Genomic DNA, 21,268 nt, shown 5'->3' with positions numbered 1-21,268 from the left:
GACTCATAAAACACCAATCATCAGATGTGATGTGGGCAGGAGACAGGATGATCAGCAAGTGTTCCATTTAGATTGTCATGAAACCTTCCTATACAGCTGGTGATTACTAGGAAACGAGAGTTTTTATCTTTTGTTGTGGCATACATACAGTCATTTAGAAGAATATACAGGGAACATACCCAGCCTGTGGACTGATTAACTCTTACACATTTTGCAAAGCTTAAAGGTCCCAGTTTTGAATGAATCCCATTTTCATGATGTGAGAAAGCACTCTCAGTTCCAAGCTTCACTATGCCAATCGAGTCATTTCATCTTAGTGGCATGGTGTCTGTTCTTCTCCAAGGCAGCAAGAAATCTATATTTTTACACTGGTGATGAGAACGTCATTGTGAATTCTGGATGTTCAGGCTCTGCTCATTTGAATGAGTGGCATGGGAGTCAAAGTGTAGTATGGTTTTGCACTGAAATAATTGGGAAATAGTGTCACGCAACCTGACTATAGGGAAAAAGAGTCTGGGGTCTGATAACAGTGTAATGAGTGCTGTGCATATATCTGGGTGAAGTGGAAGGAAAGGAACTTCATGGAGGAAATATGAAAAGACAGGACAGAAGTGAAATAGCTACCGGTAGTAAGTAGATGAGGAAGGGAAGGCTTGGGGTATATATTAGAAGGACCTCAATATTTCAAAGTAATGTATTTAATGTGTACACAAGTGGCCTATTCATTCAAATGTGAGATATATAGTTTTTAAAAAAAAAAAACTAAAATCATCCAACACACACAAACATTTAGGCCACAACTTTTTATTTCCTGCCAGTGAGAAACAAAATGGCCAGCATGCAGTTTTATCTGTTCCCTAACTGCTTCTTCATGATAGGTCTCCACCTCTTTGAAAGTCATCTAAGTTGGTGGTCATAACCACATCTTGCAATAACAAATTTCACTGGGTGGGATCCAATGTAATGCTATCACGGTTGTTCCATCAGTGCAAGCATTTCTGCTGGCCAGATGGAATGCTCTCCTCTCTCCTCTCCCTGTGCCCTGTTCTGGGGGGGGGGCTCTTCCAACCTTTCAGAGTGGATTGGGGGCTGAGGAACTGGGGGGGGTTGGGGGGAAGCTCCACGGTGCTAGCAGGAGCCCTTGTGCAGACTTCTGCTGGCCCACTGGGTTAGTTGAATCCAGCCCATAGTTCAACTTGCAGCCCCAGCCTCATTTTATGCAATTGCTAATTCCACCTAAAGCTGCCCCCTTCCATCCCACAAGAGTTCTCTCTGTCCTATTCATTTCCTCCTTATCTCTCCCAGCTTTTTTAAAGTGTTCCTCTTTCTTTCTACATAGTTTCCAAACAATTGGGAGGGACAGTATTTTTTGGGGTAGTAAAAATTACGGTAATCGATTTCTGAAAATTCATTTCCTGGTTCCATGACTTGAAAGAAAGAACCCCTCTCCTGGCTGTTTGAGAACAAATACCGGTAGTTAGGTTTCTGCTACCTGTATTTCTCCGAAAATAAGACACCGTCTTATATTTATTTTTCCTCAAAAAAACCCCATTATGGCTTATTTTCAGGGGATGTCTTATTTTTTTCCTCCTCCTCTTGCCGCGGCTGGCATTGCTGATACGCCTATCACTATGTCTTATTTTCGGGGTATGGCTTATATTCCTTGAATGCTTAAAAATCCTGCTATGGCTTATTTTATGACTACGTCTTAAATAGGGGAAACAGGGTATATGTGCGTGCATGCATATGCATTTATGCATTGCACATTAAAGTCAGGAACTGCTTTCACTTGCTTTCCAGAATAGTAGTTGTATTGGTCTATTGTACTAAAAATCAAACAAACATTTGTATACGTATTTGAAAATGACCCACCAAACCCATTAATGCTTGCTTCTGAGCAACCCTGCGTAGTATTGGAAAATTCTAATCTGAGGTAAAGGTAAAGGTAAAGGGACCCCTGACCATTAGGTCCAGTCGTGACCGACTCTGGGGTTGCGCGCTCATCTCGCATTATTGGCCGAGGGAGCCGGCGTATAGCTTCCAGGTCATGTGGCCAGCATGACAAAGCCGCTTCTGGCAAACCAGAGCAGCACATGGAAACGTCGTTTACCTTCCCGCTGTAGCGGTTCCTATTTATCTACTTGCATTTTGACGTGCTTTCGAACTGCTAGGTTGGCAGGAGCTGGGACCAAGCAACGGGAGCTCACCCCGTCACAGGGATTCGAACCGCCGACCTTCTGGTCAGCAAGCCCTAGGCTCAGTGGTTTAACCACAGCGCCACCTGGGTCCCTTGGTGAAAACTGAAGCATGGATTAATTAATCCAGAACACTTTTGTCTCTGTTTCAACCCATCATTGGCTCTGACGCTGGCCACTACTAGCATGTGACCCCCAATGTATAATTATAATTATAATTATAATTATTATTTATACCCCGCCTATCTGGCTGGGTTTCCCCAGCCACTCTGGGCGGCTTCCAATAAATACCAAAATACATTAAAATATCACGGATTAAAAACTTCCCTAAACAGGGCTGCCTTTAGGTGTTTTCTAAATATCAGGTAGTTGTTTATCTCCTTGACCTCCGATAGAAGGGTGTTCCACAGGGCGGGCGCCACTACCAAGAAGGCCCTCTGCCTGGTTCCCTGTAACTTGGCTTCTCGCAGCGAGGGAACTGCCAGAAGGCCCTCGGCGCTGGATCTCAGTGTCCGGGCTGAACGATGGGGGTGGAGACGCTCCTTCAGGTATATAGGACCGAGGCCATTTAGGTCAGCACCAACACTTTGAATTGTGCTCGGAAACGTACTGGGAGCCAATGTAGGTCTCTTAGGACCGGTGTTATGTGGTCTCAGCGGCCGCTCCCAGTCACCAGTCTAGCTGCCGCATTCTGGATTAATTGCAGTTTCCACGTCACCTTCACAGGTAGCCCCACGTAGAGTGTATTGCAGTAGTCCACAGGAATGTGGACCTCTAGGGGGGGGCGAGGGGCTTTCCTATCTCTGTATTAGTCCATGGGATGAAGACGGCATGCTTTTCATCATAGTAACACTTGTCAGTGCTAGGCTAAGAGTGCACTTTTGAAGCATCATAGGATGACTTCTGTTGTGGTGCCTATGGCTGGCATTCTTTCCCAGCAGATGGAACACTGGGATGCAACAAAAACAACTCTCTCTCTCTCTCTCTCTCCACACCCACAGAAACTGGGGGGAGGAGAGAGAGAGAGAGAGAGAGAGAGAGAGAGAGAGAGAGAGAGAGAGAGAGAGAGAGAGAGAATCATCTGGTTGGAAGCCAGACACCGTTGTATGGAAAGAGCAAACAGGCGTGGTGGCGGTGGCGGTGGCAGAAGAGAAGGCGGATGGGAGCTTTGTCAGAAACACAAAGTACCGTAAGCTCTGCATTTTGCCACATAAAAATAGCATTTTAGTTGCAATAGTAACCACTCCTTCTGGTCATGAAAAGACTGCCCTTAGAAACTGTACTTTAAAAATTATTATTTAAAAATATATCTTTTTGAGGCCCTGTTTGGCCATAAATGTTTGTGTGAGAGAAGCAGCAACAGTGGTTCAGCTGGAACTCTGTGCACCCTTACCTTGGAGTAAGCCCCACTGAAACGCCGGGGATTACTTCTCAGTAAACATGTTTTGTATTGAGCTGTGTATTTCTGAAGGATTACCACGGGAACCTGCAGCAAAATGTTGCAGTACACTGTCACATCTGAGCAGGAGGGTGCCTGCTCATAGTTCCAGTCAACCATGCCCTCCTCCAAGTTTTCTGATACATTCCTACTTGCCTAAGCATGCCCAGTCCCCTTTTGGACCGGGCTGGGGGCGGGAAGTTGCCCCCTTGTGAGTTTTGTTCTGTAAATCTACTTCCACAAACCTTGGGGTTCCCCTAAGCATGCTGATACATCTCTGTTGTCCCTCAGTGGCTCCAGTCCTATCAGCACTTACCACTTGAGTTGGCTATTATTATTAATGATAATTTTATTATTTATACCCTGCCCATCCGGCTGGTTGCCCCAGCCACCCCGGGCAGCTTCCAACACACATAAAACACCAAACATTAAAAACTTCCCTATACAGGGCTGCCTACAGGTGTCTTCTAAAAGTTGTATTGTCATCCATCCCCTTGACATCTGATGGGAGGGCGTTCCACAGGGAGGGTGCCATTACTGAGAAGGTCTTCTGGCTGGTTCCCTGTAACTTCTCACAGTGAGGGACCCTCGGAGCTGGACCTCAGTGTCCAGGCTGAACAATGACGGTAGAGACGCGCCTTCAGGTATACGGGGCCAAGGCTCTGTAGGCAGTGGCGGAGCTTCATGCTCTGGCACCGGGGGCGGAGAGCAGGCAGGGGCGGGGATGGCATGCGTTCTGGGGGCGGGGCTCCCCGTGCGGGCGGGGAGGCAGCCGCGATGGCGCCCTCGGGATCGCGCTGTCCGGGGTGGAGCGCCCCTATCACCCCCCTCTTTCTACGCTCCTGTCTGTAGGGTTTAAAAAGTCAGCACCAACACTTTGAATTGTGCTCAATTTAGAGCACAGCTTAGAGGGAGCCATTGAGATGTGGATATTATATTTGTCTGTAAATTGTTTTGTGTCTGCATTACCTTTAAGCATGTCTGTAAATGCCTTTAAAAAAGCAGAGGGGATTGCTCACATTCATTTCTCCTTCTCACGATTGCCATCTGCTTTTGGTCCCATAGGTCCTAGTATCTCATGAATCACTATTACAACATGCTTGAGTCTTCTATCTCAGTTGTAAGGTATGGTCCAAAAGGGGGGGGGAGCAATTGGAATCATTAAAGTGACACACCAATCCTTTCATTCTTTGGCACCATCAAGAAATGTAAGGCATCACTGATACTGAAAAAGCATATCATATCATTGGAATCATACTTGTGTTTTTACCCAGAGGCACAAGCTCCCCTGTAAAACTAAAATCTTGCCACATCTTCAATATATGTATGCATTCAGGAAAGCATGTCAAGAGAAGGTTGTGTTCAAAATATTAGGTGGCCTGACTGATCACGTACTCTCAATTACATGCCAGTTCCCTGTTGCAGGCCAGCACTGTTCACCTGGCCGCCCAGCTTCTCATGTGAAATAACTGTGTGATTAATGGAGTTGACAAACACACCCAACATCCACTGAGTGTGCCACTCAGTTGGCATTGCAAGCCCCAAGGTGAAACAAAAAATGTGCCCAAACCACTATATCCTGGAAATGGTGAACACTGCAAACTCCTCTGTTCCATCCTCTATGGTCTTCAGTCCTTCTGGTTCTTGAGCAGCAGAAGCATATGCTAAAGTGGTGCCAAGGAAGGAAAGTTGCTCCTTTTTGCTAATAAAGCAAACATTCTCCGGTTACAGAGAGCTCAAGACAGCTACATACTGGGCAGAAGTCACAGGAATCCACTTTCTCAAAGTTGTTTTCTGGGGAGGTCTTCCATCCCTTTGCTGAACGTTCAGTTTCTCTCTGTTAACCCATTATTATTGGGTGAATGACTTGCACAACCTCTATTAGCGGATGTAATAATTGGAACTGAGTAGGACTGAGTACATTCCTTATCTTCCTTTCCTTTCCCTGAGTACATTCCCTATCTTCCTTTCACCGAAGGGAGGAAGCTGACAACACTGGCTACTTCTTTCAACTAGGGATGTACCCTCCAGATGTTGGACAACTCCCATCATACCTGAGTATTGGCCATGCTTCCTGGAGCTGGTGGGAGTTGTAATTCAACAATACCTGGAGGGTACCACATTGGCTATCACTGCCATTTCATCCTCATAGGCACTGCCCTCCACAGGTAGGCTTGCTGGCATCCAGGTTTTAATTTTTGGTTGCAGGTGAAGACCTTTTTATTCGCCCGGGTGTTTTAATCTTTGTGTGTGTTTTCTTATGCTGCATTGTATTAATGTTTTAGTGCTGGTAGCTTTATTTAATTTGCTTTTATGTTGTGCTTGGCATTTTCCTTTTGCTGGTTTTAAGCTCCCTGTCAACCGCTCAGAGAACATTTGTTGTTGGACAGCATACAAATATTGTAAATAAATTAAATTTGCACCTGTTGCTGAAATTCTGGCTGCATGTGCTCCAAGCATTTGCAGATTTGTTTGGAATTATTCCTCGGGAAAGAAATATACACTGCTTTGCTTACCGGTAGCTCTTCTGAAGCAAAATCAGCTTCCTAAGAATAAGAGGCCTTCTCCCTTCCTCTCGCTCCACCGAAATCCCTCCTCCTTAGTGAGTGATGTGCATAGAACCATTTAAAAAAAGAAATAGGGCAAACTCTGACATCAAGCTCTCTTAGAGAGTAGAGGCTTTACGTTAGGGTCACAGGCACATAATGAAGGAGAGCCAGGTTCCAAGATGCTGTTTCCCTGACAACCAGAAGGCAGGGATGAAAGAGAGAGACGGGAGGTGACTTTTCAGAGATGTCATTAACTGGATCTGCCAAAGTGGAAGTTGATTTGGAGTCTCTGGGGCTCTCAGGGACATAATAGGACTAGGGCTTGTCTGTGTAGCACAGGGGTCCCCAGACTACGGCCCGGGGGCCGGATGCGGCCCAATTGGCCTCCCAATCCGGCCCACGACGACCCCCGCCGCCCGCTGCCGCCGCCCGATCTTATGGCGCGCAGCGCGGCGGCGATCTTCCAAATCGGGAAAAAATCGCCGAAAATCCTTTGTGCGCATGCGTATGGGCCTCTCCCGACCCAGAAGAGGTCATTTCCGGTGCACTTTCCGGTTGGGGGAGGCCCATACGCATGCGCACAAGCGATTTTCGGTGATTTTTTCCCGATTTGGAAGATCGCCAGTGCGCCAGTAAGTGTGTGCGCGCATGTGCACGGGCGTGCACTCCCCCGCCCTCCGGCCCACCGCACGATCGGCGCGGCAGGCACCGGCCCAAAGCCCGGTAAGTCTGGGGACCCCTGGTGTAGCATGACCATAGCTGTCCTAAATCACACTTGGAGATCCCACCCACTTCTTTGGCGTTCCCTCACTTGCATCTCCTAGTCTCTATTTACTGCTGAGAGGGAGATACACAATATCATCACTGAAATGCTAGTTCACCCCTCTTGCTTTGTCCCTCTGGTCTCTTGAAATACCAGTGCCAGTGAAAGAAGTCAAGAACAGGGGCAAGCTGCATGAGACAAGCTCCAAGGGATCAACCAGTTTGCTTACACTGGAGAGCCAGTGTGGTGTAGTGGTTAAGAGCGGTAGACTCGTAGTCTGGGGAACCGGGTTCGCGTCTCCGCTCATCCACACGCAGCTGCTGGGTTACCTTGGGCTAGTCACACTTCTTTGAAGTCTCTCAGCCCCACACGCCTCACAGGGTGTCTGTTGTGTGGGAGGAAGGGAAAGGAGAATGTTAGCCGCTTTGAGACTCCTTCGGGTAGTGATAAAGCGGGATATCAAATCCAAACTCCTCCTCCTCCTCCTCCTCCTCCTCCTCCTCCTCCTCCTCCTCCTCCTCCTCCTCCTCCTCTTCTTCTTCTTCTCCTCCTCCTCCTCCTCCTCCTCCTTCTTCCTTCTTCCTTCTTCTTCTTCTTCTTCTTCTTCTTCTTCTTCTTCTTCTTCTTCTTCTTCTTCTTCTTCTTCTTCTTCTTCTTCTTCTTCTGTAAAGGGTTCAAGGCATTGAGACGGGGGATGAGAATAGATATGTTGCTCGGTCCTCTTATCCCAATATAGGGTTGGGCCAGATAAAAACAAGTAAGAGGTATGTGCAGGAGATCAGCTGGATAGAGATGAAAGCAAAACTGGGCATCCCAAAGCAGCAAAAGCTGGCAACCCTAATTGTTTAGACAGAAGAACTGGCAGGAAAAGGGAGATTACCACAGGCAATGGTCAGCTGGTTCATTTGGCCAGAGAGCATATGCAGTTGTTTTCAGGACTGGTTTTGCAGAACCGTGGCAGCAGGCCACAATCTGTGCTGTATTCCTAGGGGGTGCAGGTGTAAGATCTCTGCTGCTGCTGCCGCCGACTCAGCAGCACAAGACCTGCTTCTTCCCAAGTGGACCTGACTTTGGGAGTTCCTGGCTGTACTGGGGTCCTTTCTGGGAGAGGAAAGTTTGGTGGGGGAAATGACTGCAGCCCTGTTGTCTTTCATCACTCTTTATTGTGTAAAAATAAATTCGACAATTCATGTAGTTTAAGCATTAAAATGAAAAAAGGAAAGGGAAAAAAACAGCATGAAGAACCAGTAGAAACAGTGCATTTTAAGAATTGCTGATGTGGACTGTGGATGTAAGATATAACATCAACTCATTCAAAAACTCAGTAAAGACTGATAGCAAGAAATAGGAAAAATATACAGCTTTGGTTAACAGAATGACAACTCAAGAAACATTTATCCTCTTTCACGCTGTACAGTATATACAATTGTATCACTATCACCCTTTTTTATTTTTTATTTTGGCAAATCCTGCACAATTTGGACTGGATTTATTTACCTTGACATGTTTTCCCCCCCTTCATTAGTTCACACTTAACATTCATTATTAGTTACAAGAAGGTTTCCAATAAGGGTCGTTAGCAGATCGATCTTATAAGGTAGAGTTTTGTTGGGATTGGTTGGTTTTGCTTTTAAAGAGCACTGCTTAAAATATGCTGCCCTGAGCCAAGATTTAAAAATAATATAACTAGGCTGGGTTTGTGTTGATTATGTTTAGATAGATTTCCACCCCCTCTCCTAGTGCTTTAGCATTGTGATTTCATAGGGTGGTCACATGACCCACTTCAATATCTGATGAGCACCAACCTTTCAATAGTGCAACATCGACCTTGAACTGCTTATTACATGCCCATACATGGTGCATATTCATTTGCCACAGCTTTAGGGTTGGTCAGAATGGCTCAGTGAGCCTCACAAATTCTATCCTTCACACCTCCCTTTTCACTCACAGCCAAGAAAAACTCATTGACTGGGATGAGAGAGGGTGAGGTCATTTAAAGGGGTGATGGCTATTAGTACAAACCAGAAATTCTTTTTCTTAAAAAAGAAACCATATAAAATACTATTTATCTCAAAATAGGTTTTATCATCCTTTTATCCTTCATCTGTAGCTCAAAAGTATTTTTTCAGGGAATACCTGTTTTTCTACATATATTCTTTTCTAATAAAAAATACCTTTCTTGGTAGTAAACTCCTTTTACAACAAGAGAAATAATTTGTGTGTATTTTGTTTTACAAAAGCAGAAAGGCTTGACATTTCAAAGAGTAGCTAACCCTTCAAGGGAGAGAAAATGCTGATTCAACTAATATCACATTTGAGCTGTGATTTCTATACACTGGTTGTAAGTTAAGTCCTAGGGAAGTGAATAGGTCTTCTAAGTTACCCATGTTTAGGACTGCTTGCCAGAGAATGCTTTGCTGATTACCTAAACTGGCGTGACCTTATATTCTTCAGTGGAACTACACCTGTGTAAATGGTCAGTGAAAACACCTCCTTTAGAAGGAGGCCTTTGGGAACTGTCAGACAGTCTTTAGGCAAACACATGCACTGCCTGTGCAGTGCTCTTTACTTGTATGTGTGTTTTTTATAAAAGGGCATTACCTGAGAGAGGCATGTATTATTCAGTGCAAGAGGGAACATCAATCGTATTAAGCAGTAGGCTTGAGTTTGGCTGGATCAGCTATTTATTCTGCGCTCGCTAGAGCAGCCTTGGTGCTGAACGGACAGCTCCCAGGGAGTCTGGCATGGAAAATACCCACCCATGGTGGTGCTGAAGGGACAGCTCCAAGTACATCCAGGTTGGTAAACATCAACAGGACTGATTCAGCAGCACAGTGTACGTTGCTTAAAGAAATGCTTAAAGAACAGCTCCTATAGCTGCTTTTTTAGGACAGCACAACTACTGGATTAAGAGCTCTGGCTTCTCCAGGACTTATAGGAAAAGACAAAGCTGAGTGGAGCAGTTCCCATGGATTGATTTCTTTTAAAGTTACCAATATTTTAACTGGTGGCTCCTCTTCTCTTCTCTAATACAAAAATGTGTAGTGCTGTTTATCACGGGGAAGAATGCTGTATCATTAGCCACCTTTTTCCAGCCATGCCTGACCTATACTATCGTGCTTGGATGACTTTAGTTTTTGAATTGTTTTTAAAGCATGAACTATCACTCAGCAAACCCCCACAGCTCTGCATTAGCCCATGCAAGCAGGCAAGCATTAGACCAGGTAAAACACGATTGAGGCACCTACTGAAAACATGCAAGAAACGACAGTACACCCCTTGCCTTCCCTATAAGCCTGCAGGAAATCTAAGGGTACCATAAACTAGGACGGAATCTATAAAGAGCACTATGCAACCCATTATCACTAAAGGTGGTAAAATAGGCACTCTTATCTAACCAAAACACAATCCTCACAAGAAAGGCCAACCACTACACCTTCCCAGCTTCCTAAAATAGTTGGTGCCCTTCATGATGCAAACATCTCCGTCTATAGCACGATAAGAAATGCACATTTTGCCTTTTTGCAGAGGTTTATCTGAAGGCTCGACACATCCATACAGTCTCTTAGGTATCCCTTGTGCTGTTCTTTTTTTAAAATACTGTAAAAAAAACATAGTGCAGGCTCTGTTTCTGGTTATTGGGCAAAACAGATGCATGGAGAGGTCACAGCTTCTTAATTCCCTGGGGCTTTGGAGCAAAACCAGGATTTGCCCTTTATTCAGTTTCTTGACACATTTGCTTAAAACCTCTCTCAAGCAGTTCCTTATTCCTTTCACAAAGGAAGAGCTATGAACCTTTATGAAAGTGAAGTATACCTCAAATCTCATTGGGTCCAATAAGCACAGGGCAGGCCAAGGCTCCTTGCGCTATACATCCTGCCACCTGCAGTGAACCCAATTTGTATTTAAAAGGCAAAAATCTCAGCTCAGCGGTATGGCCATGGAAATCGGACTGCAACCACATGCTTTGCATCCGACTACCACTAAAACTCCCCCCTACCCCAGCCCTTCAGGTTTATGGCTCTTAGTGAGAGTAAAGGAGCATTGGTAAGGGTTTGGGAACGCCTCATAAAGTCATAAGAAAATAGTCCCATCTTCAAGACAAGTTTTCTGGGAAAAGGCCCAGGATGCATTACCTTTGGAGGGGAAGGCAAGTAGGAGCCTGCTGTGGAACCAGGAAGGGAGAGGTAAGGGGATGGATCAGGTGATTTCCTGCCATCTTTGGGTCACAGAGTTTGGGGAGAAGCAGTAATCAATGCCTGTGGTGGAAGGAAGGTTTTCTGGACTACGCATAGGCTTTGTGATGGCTACCAGAGGCAGATCCTTTAGGCTATACAGCAAAATGAAGGCAGACAAGGGAAGGGAGCTGCTCTGCAGCTCCATTAAAATAGGTAGGAGCCAGCTGCTCCTACAAATGACCAAGGATCTGGACAAGTCGTCTAGGATCCTTGAGCTGGCAATGCTCCTGAGTCTCACATGTACCCTTGGGGGGCAAAGATGGCTCTGTTTGCTCTGGCCATAGCCAGAGGTTTACACAATTGGTGGGGGAGCAATGAGGGACCTGAAGAATTTCAGAGAACAGTCCTACCCCCCCACCCCTCAATCTCCTAGTCTAGCCACCATCATGCGTCTCTCATAAGCGTTTATCCTCCTATCACTCAGAGAATAATTCGTAATAAAAAATAAATATCTGCCCACAGGTGACTGGCTGCTTAAAAGACATAGAGTAGGAATATAGAGATATCCTTTAAAAAGTATATGCAAATGAAGACAAATGTGCTGAAAGAGTCGCACCAGCCCAAAGGCACTCAGGCATTGAAACAAAGTTGGCAAGCCAGAAAAATCAGACCATTCATGACGAGACTTCATAAAGCAAAATGGGGAAAAAAGATAAAGTCTCGATCCAAAGGAGAAAGGGACAAAAGAGGGAGTGAGAGAGGGGGGTGGGGGACAATGAACCCTCTCTTCAAAATTGTAAGGTTGCAAAGTCCCAGGTTGCCTTAGAGTTGACTGGAAAACTCCCAAGTCTCCTAGATTTAAAAAAAAAATGTGATTGATTCTTTAGAACAAACAAAGAAGATAATTTTAAAAAGAAAGACAGAAGAGAGAAAGGAAATAATTTGTCCATAATTCATTCCTGGGTGAGGAGAATGTCTGTTAACCAAGGGTTAAATGGATTTGGAATGGGAAGGGCGGGGAAGAGCAGCATTTTTTAGTTGATCTGACGGCAGGCTTCAAATGTCCATTTGGTGGCTCCACCATAAATTTCAATGTTGGTCTCGGACCAGGCTATGACACTACCAGACAGAGCTTTGGTGCTGCACGTGGCCAGGTTGTAGATCTCCCCTGGGGTGAGCTTTCGATCCCAGATGTTGAAGTGGGCTAGTTCTCCCACAAATGCCTGGGTGGCATCAAATCCACCTCCAAGTGTGTCCTTGAAGAGAGAAATGGAAGATAAAAGATTTGAAAACATCTCACCCTGGAAATATGCAGTATGTATCCTTATCTAAAAGTTAGAGTTTTCTGACCCTAACTTGAATTAGTAGGCTTCTAAAATGGCATCTCTATTATTTTACATTTTGGAAAACCCTAGGGCATTTTTGTTGGGTTATTCATTTTCTTTTCCCCTGAAAACCTCAAGAAGGATAACTCTCTGTGCTAGAATATATCTTGGGGTGGCATGCACATTGAAAAAAATTGTATTAAAAAAAGAAGAAGACCCAAGAGGTAAGTCAACACTGGGGATCCTATAGTCTTGACAGAGTAAACACTTGAAATGAGCCAGAAAGCTTCCGTAGCAGCATGCAAAGGTCAGCAGGAATAAACTGCACCAGAGAAGTTCAATAAGGAGGATGCAACGTGCAGCCTTTTAAGTGCAATTTTCATGGATGGAACTTCCAAAAATAGAAACTTAGGCCCTTGGTTCCAGCAGTGCCAGTATGCATGGAAGGGAGGAGGCTGGAGATAGAAGTTGTTCCCCGGGGAGACTTGCCTGCAGCCTGCTCTGTTACCTTCTAGGTGCTAGGAAAAGATCTCCTAATTTTCCCAGGCAGTTTTACCTTTACTGGGTAACTCTGTCTCTAATTAGTAGTGTTGATTTTTGCAGTGTTTCTATTCTTCTTTCATTCTGTGGTGTATTGCACTCTGAGAATTTTGAACGGCAGTACAGATTGATTTATTTTTTAATGTAAGTTTGTATGCACATGTAAATGAAGGCCTCGCATGTTGTTTTGAGAGAGGAAGGGGACAAGTGGCGTTAAAGAAATGGGCCGTGGTGATTTGCTATGATCCTTCATCTTGAGACGTGTGTGTGTGTGTGTGTGTGTGTAAGCCTGCACCAGAATAATTGGATACCATGGCTTTCGCTTTCTGACTATGGCAATGTATCTGAGTGAGCATGTTGTGTAACTGGCAGGCAGAGTTGATCTATGTCACTTGTGCGATAAGTGATGGGGGAAATAACTGCTTGTTTTTATGAGAAATGCAGGAAGGAAATTTAGATGCCCTGTGGTGTGTGATTCAGTGTGAAATAGTTGGTTAGCTTTAGACACAGAAGCAAGGAGGACAGGACCCTTTCCACGACTTGCATATCACCCTGTAAAATTTGAATTATAACTTGTGTGTGTGTGTGTGTGTGTGTGTGTGTGTGTGTATCCATGTGCAGGTGTAGATGTTAGGCAGCATTGTTGTCTCTACCACTGTCAAAATTATTATGTCCCCTGAAGATCCCATTTGTTCCATGGGAACATCAATCCCCATTCCTTTAAAATTATGAGTGGTTGTGTATGCAAACATGTGTAGTTCATGAGATAGCTAATGTGGTGCACTCCAAATGTTGCTAAACTCCAATTCCCATCAGCTCCAGCCAGCATGACCAGTGGTCAGGGATTATGGGCACTAAAATCCAGCACTATGTGTGGGGACACCATGTTGGCAACCCCTGGTTCAATTGTTCTTTAATGTGCATGACTAAAGGGAACAGATTGGTGATTTTCTGTGTCTCCTACTCATTTTAGAACTCTCTCACCACCACCCCCATACCATTTGGTCTCCCCCCCCCCTTATCCCTCCCTCTCTTTAATCCCCTTCTGTTCTTATCTGATGCCTAAGAAACTTCATCAAATTTTTGCCACTGTTGTTGTTTTTAAGAGGCAAATTTCCTGTACTGCCCGTGGCGGAACCACTTTGCATTCATCTAACAAATGTACTCAATGCTGGCTCTGACAGGCAGCCTATGAAACTATCACTGCAGAAAGCCTTATGCTGTAGGTTCAGAAGGTATGGAATGCCAGTGTGGCACGTTGACATAATCATGCTACATTGGCACTGGAGACCCCAGCAGGTGCATGATGAGACCTGCTGAACAAGAATACAAGGCGGATGCTACTATGTAGCATGTGAAGCTGCAATCCCCAGCATTTCCTGGTATGGCTGGGAGAGATCCCTGCTCAAAACCCTGCAGAGCAGTTTCCAGCCAGTGCTGAAAATCATGAGTCAGATGGACCCAATGGTCTGACTCTGGCAGCTTCCTGTGCCCCGAGGAATATCTAGGTCTACTAAACTTAATCCAGAGCAGCACAATCTGCAGGTTTTAACTATTTATAATGCTTAAGCACCTTCTCTACCGGTCTTTCTAATCAAATTGCTGCAAACCTTGTACAGAACATGGATAAATTCCAGTGGTCACCCCTCCCTCCTCCGCTGCCACCACTATGCTACCTTACCTGTTCCTGTCCCAAAACAAGGACCCCTTGTGGCTTGATAGGATGATAAGGGGCCAGGTTTTCCCCATTGCCTCGTTGTGTGCCATCTTGATAAGCCTCCCAGACACCATCCCGAGTCGTCCATGTGATGCAGATATGGTGCCATTTCCCATCGTTAATGACAAAAGGAAGCTTTGCTACCTGGTGAGAGAAGAGGGAGATTGCATATAGTACTAGAGACTTCACCAAGCTGGCGGTCTTCCCGAACCTGCTCTGTTATGTAATACTAGAGAAACATTTGATTTTCACATGAACCACAGAACCTTCTGATTCGCATTGATAGAGAGATGAAGATTTTATGGGGTGGCAAAGATTCTAGATTCTAAAAACTCCAGTAAGCGGAGACCATGACAATGCTTATTTTAACTTCAAGGACACAGGATCAGGTTTTCTGACCCTAACTTCAATTAGTAGGATTCTAAAATGACATCTCTATTATTTTACATTTTGGAAAACACTAGGTCATTTTTGTCGGGTTCTTCATTTTCTTTTCCCCTGAAAACCTCAAGAAGGATTATTCTTTGTGCTGGAATATATCTTGGGATGGCATGCACATTGAAAAATGCAACACAAAAGGAACTACCACACTTGTCAAAATGTGGAGGTGCTGTCACACAAGCTAGGGTTTTTAAATAAATATAATAATAATAATAATAATAATAATAATAATAATAAATAAATACTGTGCATATATAAAGGTTGTTCTTTAATGGCATTTGTATTTCATTTTGGGCCACAAGAAGAAAAATATTGAATGTCTGCCTGGTAACATACACAGTGCTGTATAATGACCTTAAATTTCGGAGAAGGGATTGGGGAACTGGGGTTTCTAAAAAAAATCACTTATTTCTCTGGAGGGCAAGCTAAATATAAGCTCCTCCAGTTCTTTTTTTCTTTTTCTTTTCAGAGATCCCTGGGTGTCTTTATTTAAGTTGCTCCAGAAAAGGGGGTTGGAGCCTGGAGGGGCTTTAACTCACTTCCTTTGTTTTCACTTTGAAAGCAAAGCTACTGAATTCCAATACTTCTGGCTGCAGTATCGACCAGCACCAGTGGTTTGCAAATACATACCCACCATGTGCAAAAGGTGCTACAAGGTGTTTGCAGAAAGGGTGCAGAGTTTTCATTATTTAGCCATTATGTTAAATGCTGGTTTTGTTGCCGCTTGTTTTATTAATTAATACATTTCTCCCCTCCTTACCCTTAAAATCATTGCATGGCAGTTGAAGGATTAGAACACTGATCACTTACCTTATCATTGATAAGGATCTCCATGGGATTATTGCCCCACTCAATAAGCACTAGCTCATTGGCTTGTCCAGGTACTGCATAAGAGAAGGGTGTGCCCACACCTGGGGAGGCATTCGATTTTATCCACATGCAAATAGTAAAGGCGTACATCTCTGGCAGGCTTTTCTTCACCTTGGCATACATATAGTTGGTTCTCAAGGGGAAAGTCAGCTGAAACTTATCTGTTGGCCGATTGTCTTTCTGGCCTGAGGGAAGATAGAGAGGGTGTTTGTCAGAGGTCTTGAAGGGTACTGAGGCTGCAATCATATATGCACTTACCTGGGAGTAAGTTCCATTGAGCTCAGTGGGACTTACTTCTGAGTAGACATGCATAGGATTGTGCTATGCAATAGGATTGCACACACAATAGGGTGCTCCTATTCAAATAATGGCATAGATGTAATTCTAAAATGTACAGGAAGGTCTTGAGTCTCTGTCAGTGGAATTTTGCATAGAACTCTGTCTGCCTCTCTCTCTCTGTCTCTCTGTCTTCATTATATAATGAGCCTTAAGATGGCACTGTTTAAATCCCTCCAGCACATTTCGGCACTCTAATCCTAGTCACATGGACAGCGCTTGGGGAATAGGGTCTTTTCTCTCCTTTCCTCTCCCACCCCTTTGTTTATTTTTTAACCATAAGGCTAAAAAGCGCTAATGAACACAGAAAAAGGCAAGGGGCAGAGTATTTGACTGGACACAACAACTGGTTCTGTTGAAGTTTAAGATGCACATATTGCTTAGAGGAGGAAGAAAATGTTAAACTGCTTGTCCTAGGTCACTTAGAGGGTAGACCCCAATGCATATAGATGAATGAATTATGTTAGCAAGTTGAAGGTGCATTTTTTTCTACATAGGTATGCTGAGTCAAAGATACTTTGCTAACATAGATTAGGTAGTTCTTCCCTACTTTACCAATACCACTTTGGAAGAACGAGATATTATCTATTTACTGTCCTTCCCCATTACACATAAACACACAATCACACAGACACACTCACTTTTGTCCATGAATTCCAGGGAGGATCAGAGTTGCATTTGCTCATAATTTAAATGAAAAGTAATCATTTCTTCACCTCTTTTAAACAGAAGGGGGGAGAACTGCTTTGTAAGGTGGGGGGGGGCGAAGGTGAGCTGTTTTTCTCCAAATGTGTAATTATTCAGTGAAAAAATGCTGATCATTTAAATCTAGGCTTTTCTCAAGCTTCTTTTTACCTTTCTCTAGGTCACTGATCCTTTGGTGAAGGGAAGTTAAAGTGCTTTCTATTTTTCCTCTTTCTTCAGTCTCGTTCTTAGGGTTGTACTTGCCTTCTTCCAGGCTGTTAATTCGGGACAGGACTTGCTTCTCTAAGTCATCGATGTTATTCTGGAGTATCTCCTTCAGGGAATTGGTCTGGCTGGAAGAATTCATCCTACTGAATTGCTGCATGGGGTGGGGGAGAAGCAAAGAGAGTAAGTGGATTGTTGCAAACCAAATTAACACCACAGCATTATTTACCACAGACTCATCCTGATGTTTGCTACCCTGGCAGCTAAACTCACGGACAGCTTTCCAAGCAAAGGAGCACCAATTTATCAAAGGGAAGCACACAAACTGCCACAAAACCCTACTGTATGAGAGTTGGGGGGGGGGTAAGTGGCAGAGAATACTTCACTGCAGACATTTTACCTCGGGAACAGGGCAAAGGGTGCAGCATTAAATCAACACCGAAGACGGCAGGGGCTGGCCATCCCAAAGCCACGTCTGACGGTGTCTCCTTTTCTAGTTCTAAGGAAAAACAGAAAGGAGAAAGTTGTACCTCCAAGGTTTCTAGTCTTGTTTTAAGCGACTGCAAAGTTTGCCCAAGTTGGGTCAAGGTCTCGGCAGCCGGAGTCCGGGACAGATCCCCCATGGTGTTTTTCGAAGAGCCGGTCTGCTTCCTGTTGGAGCCCCCGCCCGTTTTGGATTCACTGGGGACCGTGTCCAGCGAGCTCTGGCTCTCACACCTGCCCAGCTTCGTGGTTAGTTCCCTGATGGTTTCCTTTTGGTTCATGATGGTCTCCTTTTGCTGAAGCACCGTTTCCCGGAGCTGTAGCACGGTGGTCTTCAGGTCTTCCGTGCTGCCGCCGCTCTGCATAGAAGAAGTGCACATGTCCGTATCCAACGGCACCGAGGTGCAGATAAACCGGGTCTGCCCGAAATTCTGGGCGCATCCTCTCAAAAAGAAGAACGAGGCCAACACGAGGCTGCACCGCACCCCTGCAAACATGGCCGGGGCAAAGTTCCCAACAGACGCGGCGCCCCGGAACGCTGGAGTTACTTTCAGCACCATGGAACTGTCCGCCGAACTGCTGAGCCGACTGCGGTACGCGGGCTGCTTTTATAGCGCGCGGGAGGGGCTACGAGCCCGTTGACGTCATAGTGGGGTGGAATCCCTGTTTAATTGCCTTGCGAGCGCCCTGTTTCCTGTTTCGGGCAGCCGAAAGTGGAAGCTGAGGGGTCCCGGTGGAATTGACCGAGGGGGCCTGGTAATTGCCTCTGCCGCCTCCGCTTCGCGTCGTGAATGGAACGGTGCACTGGGAGAGCCCGCGGTGGGCGGGGGCGCCCAGGGAGTACAGGGGAGAAGAGCCTTCGCTGTGGCCGCTGCGTAAGGCTTGCATGCACGTGTGCGGCGCAGAGAGAGGCAGCGCTCCTCGGCACTGCTGGCAGCGATGCTGAGAAGAAGCGCCGCGTGTGCCTTCAGGGTGCTTAAGTGCAGGAAGGGGTGTGCAAGGTCGTGTCCGCGGTAGCTCGCGCCGCGCTGGAGCAGAACTTAAGGCTGCAGGCGTAGAGAACGCCGGGCGGTGGTAGTGGTGTGTGTCCGTGTCCACGCGCGTGTGTATAACCCCTGTGTAGTGTGTGTGCAATCGTAGGAGCCAACTCCTAGGGGCTGAGGGGTCTGTGGGACACCCCCGCCCATAAAATAATTGAGGGGGATGCCCCCTCCCTAAGTTGATGGGCATTGCTATTCAAATGGTATGTGCACAGCATCATGTGATCAATTATGCGGGGCAAGGTGTACCTCCCCTCCCCCTGTTTTTTTATGGCACCCCTGTGTGCAATAGTCACTAGCTGGTGTACTTGTGTTTTCGAAGGAGTCATAGGGGGTGTAAGAAAGGGACGGCTATGTTATAATCAGGATAAGGTTGTATTTGGCGTCGGCGGCGGGGATTAACCTGTGGACCCCCAGGTGGTGCTGAAGGCAAACTCCTATCAGGTACTCCCAGCCAGCATAGCCAATGATCAGGAAGTGTGGGTGTTGTGTAATCCGGCAAGGTCTGGAAGGCCACAAGTCCGTCCCGTCCCCCCTTCCCTTGATGATTGGAGGTTGTGTGCTTATGTTTAAACGCTGCAAGAAGCTACTTTAGGATAGGAGTCGTCTAGCCACTTGACGATTTCCAGGCGCAATCCAGCCCTGGGAATCTGTAATGTGCACCAATGACGCACACGCAAAACTCTTGAATGCCTTTCAGAAGCCTGTGGTGTGTCACCGCTATCATGTGTGTCACTATGGCAGGCGTCTGAAAATAGGAGGCTGTCGTGACACGTCTGAGTCCATCCGTACCTGGAAAGAGGAAGTGAGAGCTTTTTTCTACAGCCCTTGCTACACCTGAATCTCCCGGCTTCTCAACTCGTCAGTAGTTAAATACCTAAAGGAGGTGCCAATGCGTAAAGCCCCTGATTGCCCCTGGCCTTAAATCCTTTCCTCCTCGTGCTGCTCGCTTCTCTGGAGTGTTAAGTCTCTCTGTGATCACTCAGTGGCAAGAGAATTTTGCTCATGCTCAGAGACCCACGACTGTGCGCCCTGACACGAAGGAAGCTCTGCTCTCAATCCAACTCCGCTGTCCCTGGCTAATTCGTGTGGTCGCTGCTTTTGCTTCAGTAAATTCCCTGTTTGGGGAAGCAAAACCGGGCAGCTGCTACAGGATTTGTTCCCAAAGCCGTGCTTGCTCAGGGAAGCAGCGCCCGCCTTCTCCTCGGCCTCTCGCAGCAAGCTCGCTCTCATTTCTGCTTCTTTTCCCCTTTTCCGATCCGAGGAGGACCATTTCACGGGCTGTGGGATGGCAGCAGCCATCCAGCCAAGCAGGAGCATGATGATGCGGCCTGCGGGGAAAGAAAAAGAAAAGAAACACACCCGGATACTTTGCTCAGGGCCCTTCTACTGCCGCTCCTCTTCCCAGCCAGGAGATTCGCTTCCAGTAAACCAGTCCATGCTTTCCCGCAAGAAACATCCGCCCGAGGGATGCGCCTCCGGAGCAGACAGCGGAAGCGGCTCATTTCCTCCCGTTTCTCGTGGCACCGACTGAGTGCTTGAATGACTGAATCGTCTGCTCCTTTGCCAGGGCACCGGATAGCTTCCCGCACCGCGGCGCCTCTGGGGCTTTGGGAGCTGAGAATGAAGCGAGCGAGGCGGTATCAGCCTCACATCCCCTTCTCTTCCTCCCTCCCGGAACTGTTGGCCGCGCCAGCGCTGGCTGGAGGCCTGAGGAGGGGCCTATGCGCGTTGGTGTTGTGTCCCGGACAAAAGTTACCTCTCCAGAGCTGCTCTTACCGAATTCAGAGGAGCGAGGGCAGGGTTGGCACAGCAAGCTTGAAAGGCCTGCATGTGGTTATTAGGCTAGGTAGGAGAAACCGTAGCAAGCAGGTTTTTAGAGCATTGGTTGTGGTTGATTAAAAAAAAGAAAATAAACACCAGAGTCCAGAATAACTCTTGGTGTTTCTGAGGAATAATCACAAATGGAAAGGGAAAGGAGGAGACTTTAGGGAAAGATGGGGAGGGGCACTGGATACAGTCAGTGCCGGATTTATGGATAAGCTAAACAAGCTATAGTTTAGGGCCCCACTCTCTTGGATCCCCCCCAAAAAAAATTAAAGAAAAAACCTGGATGTACATTTCCAAAATATAAGATAAAAAACAAATAAAATAAAACCTACATACAGCAACAGTGTTTTGTGTTGTGTAGGCTCCTATTTGTTATGTGCAAATGGCTTTAGATACCTATTAGGTCCATAAATTACCATATTGCACATATTTAACCCAAAAAACAGCAACAATTTGTTGTTGACAAAGGACAGCTGGACATATAAAGGGCCCCATTACCGTCAGTAGCTTAGGGCCTCATCAAACCTAAATACGGCCCTGGCAAATAGATTGTAACCAAGTTTAACTCAAGAGCAGACCGGCTGAAATTACAGTAATGAAGTTCATCAAGCGCTTTCAGTGGGTCTACTTTGAGCAAGACTATCATTGGCCCCA

The 21,268-nt window shown here is 45.9% G+C and overlaps 2 protein-coding genes across 2 annotated transcripts in view; one reads left to right on the top strand and one right to left on the bottom strand.

The window, feature by feature from the left end:
* RPTOR (regulatory associated protein of MTOR complex 1) overlaps positions 1 to 21,268 on the top strand; it is a 386,906-nt gene that overhangs the window by 17,564 nt on the left and 348,074 nt on the right. The gene's annotated exons all lie outside the window — the stretch shown is intronic.
* Positions 8,089 to 18,321, bottom strand: NPTX1 (neuronal pentraxin 1). Its single transcript, XM_035104150.3, has 5 exons — positions 17,792 to 18,321; positions 17,208 to 17,415; positions 15,957 to 16,201; positions 14,670 to 14,849; positions 8,089 to 12,379 (listed from the first exon to the last, which is right to left on the bottom strand). The coding sequence occupies exons 1-5, from the start codon at positions 18,302 to 18,304 to the stop codon at positions 12,158 to 12,160; spliced, it is 1,368 nt and encodes a 455-aa protein (XP_034960041.1). The 5' UTR covers positions 18,305 to 18,321; the 3' UTR covers positions 8,089 to 12,157.

Source organism: Zootoca vivipara, chromosome 2 (assembly GCF_965207765.1).
Source record: "Zootoca vivipara chromosome 2, rZooViv2.hap1.1, whole genome shotgun sequence".
NCBI classification, from domain to species: Eukaryota; Metazoa; Chordata; class Lepidosauria; order Squamata; family Lacertidae; genus Zootoca; species Zootoca vivipara.
The sequence above is the reverse complement of the archived record's forward strand: the minus strand, read 5'-3'. Positions and strand labels throughout refer to the sequence as shown.